The sequence below is a fragment of the Postia placenta genome, assembly GCF_002117355.1.
Source record: "Postia placenta MAD-698-R-SB12 unplaced genomic scaffold POSPLAscaffold_5, whole genome shotgun sequence".
Classification (NCBI taxonomy): domain Eukaryota; kingdom Fungi; phylum Basidiomycota; class Agaricomycetes; order Polyporales; family Adustoporiaceae; genus Rhodonia; species Rhodonia placenta.
The window spans coordinates 426,563-437,563 of record NW_020169836.1 but is presented as its reverse complement, the minus strand read 5'-3'; the positions used below and the strand labels follow the sequence as shown (position 1 = coordinate 437,563).

At 50.0% G+C, this 11,001-nt stretch overlaps 3 protein-coding genes across 3 annotated transcripts; 1 reads left to right on the top strand and 2 right to left on the bottom strand.

Moving 5' to 3' along the window:
• Positions 1 to 181: 181 nt before the first annotated feature.
• Positions 182 to 2,132, bottom strand: POSPLADRAFT_1045631 (hypothetical protein; the record flags this gene model as incomplete). Its single annotated transcript, XM_024478812.1, has 9 exons — positions 182 to 226; positions 356 to 464; positions 522 to 721; positions 783 to 1,130; positions 1,251 to 1,526; positions 1,579 to 1,665; positions 1,716 to 1,820; positions 1,862 to 1,998; positions 2,051 to 2,132. 9 exons carry the CDS (start codon positions 2,130 to 2,132, stop codon positions 182 to 184), a joined length of 1,389 nt encoding a protein of 462 aa, XP_024340045.1.
• Positions 2,133 to 2,193: 61 nt separating this feature from the next.
• On the bottom strand, positions 2,194 to 2,516 carry POSPLADRAFT_1139531 (hypothetical protein; the record flags this gene model as incomplete). The annotated part of the gene is made up of 2 exons (XM_024485051.1): positions 2,194 to 2,274; positions 2,331 to 2,516. Coding segments are annotated over 2 exons (267 nt in total), but the record flags the coding sequence as incomplete, so codon positions are not given.
• A 998-nt stretch (positions 2,517 to 3,514) lies between these two features.
• On the top strand, positions 3,515 to 6,291 carry POSPLADRAFT_1139697 (hypothetical protein; the record flags this gene model as incomplete). The annotated part of the gene is made up of 19 exons (XM_024485074.1): positions 3,515 to 3,654; positions 3,717 to 3,828; positions 3,895 to 3,973; positions 4,030 to 4,102; positions 4,228 to 4,247; positions 4,304 to 4,374; positions 4,419 to 4,479; positions 4,531 to 4,558; positions 4,614 to 4,632; positions 4,696 to 4,746; positions 4,801 to 4,880; positions 4,944 to 5,021; positions 5,088 to 5,280; positions 5,358 to 5,390; positions 5,450 to 5,539; positions 5,605 to 5,711; positions 5,775 to 5,917; positions 5,979 to 6,013; positions 6,073 to 6,291. The coding sequence occupies 19 exons, from the start codon at positions 3,515 to 3,517 to the stop codon at positions 6,289 to 6,291; spliced, it is 1,632 nt and encodes a 543-aa protein (XP_024340043.1).
• Positions 6,292 to 11,001: the final 4,710 nt, after the last annotated feature.

Here is an 11,001-nt window from a genome sequence, read left to right as displayed (position 1 = left end):
ACCATTATTCCTCAGACATGACATGACACTCAAATAATCAACGGTGATTCTTGTTTATGATTCGTACTGATGCATGGTACACAGGACGCGCCTACTGTCATAACATGGTTTCTGAGTGCTTTTGCCACAACACAATGTAAATAGTGAAGGATGTATGAATTGTATGTATTCGCTTGCAATGTTACCTTTCCTCGAACAGATCCTTCGAGTCATCCCAGATAGGTTCCTGGCGGCGTAAGCAGCCGAGACGATCGGGCTATTGACCTTGCCATGTACATGAACTGGGTTCTGGGAACTGGCATCCCATGCTACTTTCGACAATCTTCTTTACACAATTTGTCGGGCCGAGACGCGCCAGATTAAGGTCTTCGGCAAGCAAAATGACTGGGATCTGCCCCTGCAAGTCACCCTCTGGATGAAGGTAGAAGTCACCCGCTTCCGCGCGAGGGTCTGGCTTGCCATGGCTGACGGGATATTAGCTTAGATTGGTCAACGGCACAGATATAGCCCACTACTCTTACCTGTCACGCACGTGTGCTCTGACGACGCTCCGACGAGCGAGTCGGTAGGACATGTCATCACAGTATGCACAGCACCAGTATTCTCCCAGGTCATGATACTCAACGGCTTCCTCATCCCGGGAACGTTCGAGTTCCTTTACCTGCGCTTCTTCTTCCGCCGAGGCAAGACGCCATATCTTGCCCTCATGAGCTAAGGTAAGCTACGAAACAAAGGGTGTTCATCAGGGTCACTGTACTGCGTTCAAGAATTATGATACGAACCGCATGTCGCCAACGCGTCACCATCCGTGCCCCAGCGTAGAACTCGGGGCCCATCTGGCAGCAGAACCGTAGATCTAAAGTTTCCATCTCGGCGTGCGTTGCCGTCCCAGGGTCCATACCGCACGCACGCACGATTTGCGATGCGATCCTGATGTCGACGGCATCGAAGGCCTCAACGGGCAATGTCCGCGAGTAACTTACATCCCACACAAACTTGAAGTATATTTCCGTTTCTGGCCCAAAGACGGCAACGTTGCACTCGTGGCCGAGGACGCTCGGATACTGGAGAACGCTGCTGCATTGGGAGCATTCAAACATCACGACAGCGAGTTCCAGCGGGTCTGTACCCTCAGGTATGCCCACCGCAGTAGCCGCAATCTGTCGCAGTTTCCTCGTTGCATCTTCCTGCCAATCGGCTATCAAGGCTGGCAGTTCGTTACGTAGAGCATCGAACATGTCCGTAGTAACTGTGCTTGCACTGGGGGCCTCCATTATCCGACGAAATTGTGGCAAGTAAGCTATGTCCGCAAACCGGGGCATGCGCTCCTTTGCCGGTGTTCGCGGCGACTCAAGGTAGTATGCGGACACGAAGCGCTCGAGGAGCTTGAGACGAGCCAGAAGGAGGTCCTTGAGGTCCAATTCCAGAAGCATAGAATTCTGCTTGCTCATGAGCGCAATCATATCTCCCTTGATCTTTGTCCATTCTACAGGAAGCATGAGCGGATGTACGAACTCGTATGCAACCTGGCAGAGAGAAATCGACATACCTCGGTCAGTAAGAGGCTTAGGTACATACACGTGTGCGCATCTTGCGAAAGACTTCAGATCCTTGACGCGAGCAATATGGGATCCCCAGCCCAATTCCTTTAGCTTTGTCACAATCCTATGAAGCAACTTCTGTGAGATACAGCTTTGTGGTGAAGACGTACATACTGACGCCTTAATACGCTCCTTTCTTATCTCATCCAGCTCCAGTAATCTGTCGTCTGCCTTCTCTTCTTTCCAACGGCGACATAGTCTTCCGTGCTTGAACAAGAACTAGTTGTGAATGAGACGACAACGTATAGATGAAGACCTACTTCATCGACTTCTTTGACGTGTCTCTCTTGTTCTTGCACATAGGACATCTGGCGTTTCTTGTTCTTACGTAAATTTTGCCACGTGCGAGAAACATCGTCCACTTGGGATACATGAACAAAGTAGTTGTGGGATGACCCTGTACGCGTTCAGTGAGTGACTAACAGCGGTAAATGCCACAAAGACCTCACTAGGGTTAGGGGCTTTGTATATCAAGTCCCACAAGTTCTCCTGAGCAAAAATACCGTCCTTTCGACCACTGTAGTCCAACATAGTGCTAACTCTAACGTGGCACAATTCTCAGTGGCCGCTACGCCCTGTGGTTGAGGGCTTCTCACCGTTTCAATCTACATGAGGTGCAATATCTTGCTGAGAATTCCCAGAAGATTGTCTTGATATTCTTCTTCAGGCAGGCCTGTACCTCAAGGTTATGTCCAGAACATCGTGCCTGAGAACAGCGTCGGTACTCACATGACAGTGATTGAAGAACACTAGGTTAGCGTATGCAGGCTCACTTAGGTAAGGGGGACACTCCGGGAGATCTGGTATATTGCATCGGGAGACCTTCCATAAATAAGCTGAGGTCCGCTTCATCAGAAAGGCTCGGAACTGTTTGATCGTCCACGCTAAGTGGAGGAGATCTTGAGGAGTGAGGTATGCGAGGATCTATGCTGATATATTAGTTGTCTCCAGAATATTCGTGACGCAGCGACCAGCTAGCCTCAGCAATTATGTCTAGCGGCATGTCCGGCATGTCTTGCAAGCCGCCGCACTTGCTGCGCAGGTTCCTGCTCGTCTGTGATATACCAGCGTCAGCGTTCCTTACATCCTTACGGGCCCTAAGGTTTCTCGTCTCGCATACCATCTCAATTCTGTCAAGACGGTGGCATGGGAGATGTGGCAATACTTTGAAGTTGGCGACGAACGCCGCTAACTAGCGCTAAGTGCACGTCGGTCACGTGCCGACGCGCACCTTGAACCTATTACCTAATGATTTGAATGATCGTGCACGACCTAACACGACCTCCGTATCCTTCATGAGGAAGCGTTACACGAAACGCGAATCCTTTCTTATACTGTACGGTTGTATGCCTCGAGATTGTTCACATGCGAAACTGCCTTCATGCAGAAGCACAAAGCGATTATAACTCAACGGTTTCAAATTTATCGAATCGCGGCTACAGCGGCAACCTGCATCTTCATTCATAGAGTCATAACAAGCAATAGTGGGTAGCAGTGAGTCTGATCGAGCTCTTTTCATACGACCAAAAGTGTTCTTGTAAATCTAGCTCCGGAATCAGAGAACCCATGACGCCTAATTGCATACACGTGAGACAAATTGATTACTGGCATCAGGTTGTTTCCCCACAACCCGCAGTGCTAGTCCCAAAATGCAAGATGGGGATACCGTCACCTGGCATCCGTGCGAAGCATTTCTGAGAAGATGAAACTCCGCACACATGTGCGCTTGCCACCACTATGCGGGGCAAATCAAACCCCGTAACCTTGCGTAGTTACTCAAATGTCGCCATACAAGAACCTGCCAAGCATTTGTGTCTACCGATCTTGTCCCTCCTTTGTGTCTTCAGCTGTCCGCCTTTGTCGCCTGCGCCATGTCTACCTACGACACGAATGACAAGGAAGCAGCGGTCACCATGGGAGACGTGGAGAAGGACGCAAATTCGGAGTCGAGACATTCATCAAGGCCCCCGTCCGATCGCCTGGTGCCAGAAGACAAGCTCTTCCTGCGTACCTACCACGAGCGAAATGCCGGACGGCTGGTTGTGAAACCGGAGTGGGTCATACTTTATAGGTTGTGCGCAGCGACATACTCACTACTGCATCGCGTCTACATAGAGAGGCGAGGGTTGAATTCGGTGACGATATTGCGAAGAGGTTGAAGCTGTCGCGCGACGGCCGTACGATCCTATGGCCGCAACCCACGGATGATCCGGACGACCCACAAAATGTAGGCAGGCATACCTCTACATGCATCTCTATGACTGAGGAGTAATGTTTTTCTGTTGGCGTACAGTGGTCAGATTCTCGCAAGAACTTCCAATTGTTCATTATCACCCTTGCCGCTGTGGTCCCAGACTTTGATTCCGGAATTGGTACGCCGATAGCTTCTTATGCTTACCAAGCGTGCCCCTTGAGCGTGCTTCATCAGGAATTGCGTCAATTTTTGCACTTGCTAAGCAGTACGATACGACGTCTGGAGTTATCAATGATCTCACATCGAAGTCGGTTTCTATTCGAGTTTCTTCTGAATTTTGCCTCCTGATCTATATGCACAAAATTCAAACACGGATTCACCATACGGTTCTCGACGTATCGATTCATGCGATCAATAAATCCAATCACGAAGCTGGAGTATCTTTCTCTTAGGTGAACAGGTCACATTACGTTAGTCCAACTCTTTGTCTTACATCCATGCTGTGTAGGGTGGGGTAGCATATTCGCCGTCATGCTCATGCGCCGATTTGGCCGACTCCCGGTCCTTTTCTGGTCGCAAGTAAGTTTCTTGTTAGCTTCTCAATATTTATTCTCATTTCATAGGTCCTGGCCCTTGGCTTCCTTGTGGGGTGTACGTTTGCACCGAATTTGAGGACATTCGCAGGTATGCTCAACCGAGTCTCAAAGCTTTCTTAGGGTCATGTATTCTCCACAGCAATGCGCTGCTTGACGGCATTTTTCGGGTATGCACTACTGCCACAATTGCGGATTTCACCCTTGATTTTAACCCGATCGCAGTACATGTCCGCAAGTGACAGTAAGCTCGACTGTCCACCGCATACCATCACTGCCATTTGGGCAAGACTGACATTGCGTATAGGGGCTGTATGTTGTTACAGATATGTTTCCATTCCACTTACAAGCACGCAAGGTCTGTCGCCCCGAAATCCCCTGTCCGTGACGGTACTTACCAGTAACGGCTAAGCTCAACATCTGGACTATGGGTTTCATCATCTCGCCCTTCTTATCTCCATTCCTCTTCGGCTTCCTCGTCGCTCGCGCTGAGTGAGTATTTCCAGCATATGACCTTTCCATATCTACGACACGGAGCTAACCATGTATGTGCAGCTGGCGCTGGGCGTATGGCGCCGGTTCGATCTACGGTGCCATAGTTGTCTTCTTCATTACATTCTTCGCGGAGGAAACGTAAGCCGCCAATTTCCCAGTCGATCGTTCCTGACGCAAATGTGACGCCTGTGCTGGCCGATTCAGTATGTATGATAGGACACTCCCAAATCCGCGTCCGATCCCACGCTCATCGTCTTTCTTACGCGACCGTATCGAGACTCTAGTGGGCGTAACGGGCGCCCGCATGGCACGCTATCGTACGCGGTGGCGCGACTCTATTTTGGCATGTTTGGACATCGCCTGGCGTCCACATCTCTTCAGTATATTGCTTTTTGAGGTGCGTTTTCCGTCCTTCTCGAGACATAGGCGAACAGCGGCTGATTGCTGTGCTCATCTGCTCGTCGCGGGCGTCAGGGAATGTTGTTCGGTTTCAGCATTGGTATCAATGTAAGCTCACAAAAACTCCTTTCGCTTCGATCCACTAGCTTCTACTGTTACTATTATAGACTACAAATGCCGTCTTCCTTGGTTTGCCGCAGCCATTAGGATACGGCATGAGCGAATACGCGATCGCTGGTATGTACGGAACACCGATAGTACGTCTAGCCACATTTTTCCTGGAATGGTAGGCTATCAATACTGACGCATCGCTTTCACTCAGGTTAGTGTCCTAATCGGAGAGTTGCTGGGACGCTACTTCAACGACTGGGTTATGAACTTCTGCATTGGGAGGAACAAAGGCGTCTTCCAAGCAGAGATGCGACTCTGGTAACAGTCGAGGCGTCTCGTTGAGTTTCTCAATTCGACTGACGGGCTCTTGCACCCATTCAGGACCTGCTACATTGCTGTACCATTGTATATCTGCGGGTTTCTTATGTTGGGTGCTGCATTCCAGAACCACTTGAGCGTGGCAGCAGTAATCATTGGCTGGGGTATTGCCGAAGTCGCTGTTATGATTTGTACGGTCGCCGTCTGTGAGTGCTAAATCGGTCCTCGGGTTCGCTTTGCAATAGACCGGTTCTGATTTTTTGTTAGATGCCTTTTGCAATGACTGTTTTCCGACGAGACAGGTGCGTACGAACGTTGGCATGATATGCGATCGTTCTGATTTCGGAGTGTATGATCGCAGGGAGAAGTCTCTGCACTCATCAATTTTGCACGGACGATGGGTGGATTCAGTGTCGCATACTTCCAGGTGCCGTGGGCCTCACGAAATGGGGCGCTGCAGACGTTTGGTGTAGAGGCGGCGATTGTTGCTGCGCTGTTCCTTTTAGTCGTGCCCGCTCTTCAACTGAAAGGCTCATATCTCAGAGTGAGTTGGCAGCTTATTGCTGACCGAGTCTCGTAACTCTTCGCTGATATCCGACTTCAGGAACGGTTCTCGTTGCGATGAAGAACGGGCTGTTGTCTGCAATCGTGTTCGCATATGGAACACTTCATAGCTTCGGCCATGTTGCTCCACAACCTGTACACTCGTCTCAACTGTCTTTTCCCTATGATACATCATCATTGCAGTTTCCGATAAGACATGGGCGGTATACATGGGGACCTCGTATGAGGCATGGTCTCACCGCTGAAGAGTAAGTCCATTCAAGCAGTTACATTGTCCACCCGCTGCCTTGAGTTTCGCGTATATTGCCTTAAATAATAATAATATTTAGGGCGTCCTTCTAGAATGTTCAGCACTGCAGCAGCCAAACTCTATCACTATTCACACAACTAGATGGTTTGATTACTTTGATAATGTTCCAGCGAGCATCATTGTTCGTCGTCAGCTGAGACAGCTCGAACGACAGTTCAACTCGATGGATAAGAGGACGGGAAGCTTGGCTGTACTGTCCAGCTGTCTACAATCTAATATAATAGTATCCTCCCATCTCGATCCCGCGCAGCGCCCCCTTCCCTACTTCACCCACTGGCAGGATGATTCTGACAAGCATAGTCGTCGGGACTGACCATCTTGTTGTAAGAGACAATACAGCGTGCGCTGGCGACACACTCAACTGGTACTACTCGATTGTCGGAGAGACACCGTGTAAGCCCTACTTGTGTTACACATCGGATGCACTTCTTATGCTACGTTTCATAGGTCAGACATATCAGCGTCTGCGCCAAATCTGCAACGATACTTGTGTGTACATTCCAGTCGATGTTGTTAGCATACCACTTATCAGGCTTATAGACCAGGTCCCGAATTTCGCATCCACACCTCCTGGAGACACGTGCAATGATGTGCACAGTGCGTGGTACAGATGGAATGCGATCGCATCCTAACTGATGACATTTGGCAGCTGCGTGCTGTTGTAACCCCGTTGCCTTCACACTCAACATGCTTTGTCTGAAGTATGCCTGCCTGGTATACCAACCTCACGTCATCTTATGGTTCCTCGCGCAGCTGTCAGAAAGATGCTGGTAGCAATACGACGGGCATTAGTGCTGGTAACGTCGACAACAAGTTTTCTTTGCAAGCAGTAAACCACTCAGAACATGCTCGACAATTACAGATACCAATGACTACAATGCATATCTGTCAGAAAATCCAGGAGGAGCCAAATGTCCATCCCATAATCCGGGGCTGCCGTGGGTGCCTAGATGAATCAGCGAGTTATGTGTTAGCTGAGATATAGCTTGCAGACTCTGTGTACAAGAGGCTGTCTGTGAGAAAAAGATCCGCGTTGAGGGCTTCGTTTATGACGTGTGGACCCCTTTAGACAAAGAGTGGTGAGCTTGCCAGGATGTCCCGCTTTATTCATCATGGTGACTCTCAGCTACAGGAATTTGTAGGTGCTTTAGCCTGTCCTGGAAATGTATGATTCTGAATCGTCTAGCACTCATGTGAACGCATCTGGCTACGCAGAAAGTGATCGGGACAGAGTATTCACCGGCTGCAACAATTTTACTTCCACACCACACTGTGCAAGTTCCTCGGCGTCAATATCGACAACTCCGAGCTCCGCCACTACAACCTCCACGTCTATGGCGACGGTGACCGTCGTTTCGTCCCAACATAATCTTGACACTGCTGCCATAATTGGCGGCATCGTGGGCGGAGTACTGGGGCTCATGACACTATGCATTTGCGTGGTGGCTTTGATTTTTTGGCGGCGACGCCGTGCCGTCGTGAACTCCTTGGGAAACCAAGGAACACATGCATATCCAGCAGATCCATTCCGAGATGCAGACATGGGCGCCAGTTCGACCGCAGAATCTACTTATATTATCTCTGAGACCGGTACGTATCGTATCATTTACTTTACACACATTCTGATAACCAACCTTCTGATCATAACCGTGTCTGCAATCCAGATGCCCCCATCGTCCACGCAAATGCCACTGATGCAACAACGGTCCTATCATTGCATCGTGCGTCCACATCGCATGACGACGCTTCATCAGGAACATACGCTTTTTTGGCCCAAATGGCGTTAGGCGACTCGGATCGAGATGGTGCAGAGCCTGTTGAGTTTCCGCCTAAAGGGCCATATTCACCGCTTTCGTTGATGCGCCCGACTTCACGTAGTGCAGAACCGCATAAACATGATTCTCGCTGACTATCGAATGATATTGAGATGACCATTCCGTCGTTCAAGAGCAGCGATATGGGCACAACAAACACGACAACTTCGCTGACGATAAGCGGCTCGGCCATATGTATCAGACGCGTACCATACGGCTTGGAACATCTGCCGGAAATAGGGATACTATGCTCACATGATGAATTAGAGAACGTACAATTGATGGATGCTTCCGTACCGATTCGTGCACACCTGAATGCGCGCATGCTCAAAGTTAGTGTCTCAGTTTGATCGATCCTGTTGGCTGCGCTGGGTGAAAAATGAAGCTGACCAATCATATAGCAGCTTGAACGAGGCCTTCACGACGACATCCTATACTGGGACAGATACGCGGTGATCTCGTAACCGACATTGCTTCCACAAATATCGTTGACATCCGAGAACCTCACTCAAACACTGCTATTAGGCAACGTGCAACGCGTGGTCCGCAAGTAGGGCGTCCTTGAAGCCGGAGGAGCAGCCAAGCCAGTCCATGAACCCGACGCACCAGAGCGCACGCCAAAAGGGAGTCACATACAGTGTCGCACTGCAGCCGCCTAATCGAAAAAAGGACAAAGGTGCGTCATGATTCATTATGTCCGTCCTTGTTCGATTGGTGGCGCCCCATTCAATTCGCAGCTGCGAGTTGCATCGTGGTCAGCACTGATGCCTGCGTTATCCCTGAGTCCCAGAGCTTGCATTGAGGAACGACAATGAAATACACATGGTGTACATTATTAGGCTGTTCAGAACAAGATTTGACAAGGGCGCCGGGGACGTACTACGATCTGCTATATAAGCTATGTGTTCTTGCAGCCTTGCCCTCATTCATCTGGTCATTTACCAAACACTCTCTGAAAGCAAGGTATAGCTTCATATGCCAGCGTCTTCCGCCCGGTGTTGACTATGTCCTTTCCACTCCCAGCTACAAACGTAGATACAATGACATTGTATTCACTTGACGCGCTCGACCCTCGCACAGCTTCGATCGAACAGTGCTCCTGCGTAAGAACTTCCCTCGGCACCATATTTCGAGACGGATATTGACAGTCTCTTGAAGGATATCTCATCCGGATCGACTGCTTTATCCATATTTTCAATGCCCCCACCTCGCAAAAATGGATGTGTCTGCATCGACTACTTTATTACTTCATTCTAGGCCGCCGACGCATCGAGCACTTGTGGTCGCTGAGATCGTGGTAGCAATCTGCCAGTTTCTGCAGGAGGATGATGGTGAATTGCTCGCCACCTTGGCTCGAACATGTCGTGCGCTCCGCACACCTGCGGTCGAAGTCCTAAATCCAAGAAAGTCGCCATAGACTTATCAGTCTACTGTTCGCACGCCCCACAGAAATACTGGAATGCAGATTTTATCACCCTTATGATGAGGACTGGCGCAGAGTGGCCACAACTTGCGGAGATGGAGATCGACGGCACCAAATGGGGAATCTCTGGGATTCTTCTATTTGCCATAGAATGACTCTCCTCGCTGGTCTGCCGAATTCCGCGGCTCGAGGTACTTCGTTGCGGAACAATCCCTCTGGACGGAACTGCGCTGGCTCATCTAGGCTGCTCTTCCACCTTGAAGGAGCTATGTGTGCTTCTAACTCGTGATACTGTCATTTCCTGGTCGTCAATCTCCCTCAATTCTGGAATTCAAGCGCGCTTCGGTCACACTCCGAACATTGGACATCCGGACACAAGACCTGGCAGAATTCAACGATCTGGCGAATGGCAATGTTACGCTTTTACAAGTGGAGGCATTCAACATTGAACTCATTTCGTGCCCATCTGGATCTGATGTTGACGTATTGTTCAACGTTCTTCACGATCGGTTCTCGCCCTCGTGACTTCAGCGTCTGTCCATAAAGACTAATGCTTGGTTTGATTCATGGTCCAGCGACACTGTTCTATCTCGTGGATGTACTCTGCGGCACGATCATCTGCGCAAACTTCTTGCGTGCCACAGACTACGGTCAATCACCTTACACGCACATTTGGCGATTGATCTCGACGACGACATAGCCGAGGCGATGTCAGCGGCGTGGCCCCAGGTCGAGACGCTGAGACTCTCGCCGCGACGCAAGCTCTGGGAAGATGACACCATCAAAGCAACATTGCGTTCCCCGAATTCATTCACCATACGTTGCCCACGTCTGCCATATGGAATCACCATTCGGAGCTGATGGTGCCATCATCCACCTCTTGCCACCGCGTACCCCGCAGAAGTACCCGGTCGAACGTCTTGATCTACAGTGGGTACTCACCGATGAACACGTCTCCGAGATCGCCGCGTTGTTGGGATAAATCGCTCCCAACGTCTGGATCAACGCGAGTTACTTACGCGACAAAGAGCGAGAGATAAGGTGGCTCGCAATCAAGCGTACGCCGGTATTGACACGATCTAGAGAAGCCGGAGCGGATACTCCATTCAAGGCTTGGGGGTGGTAGGGATGAGCAATCTGCGAGGAATACGACAGGATTGTCGAGACATGAGCGCTTCG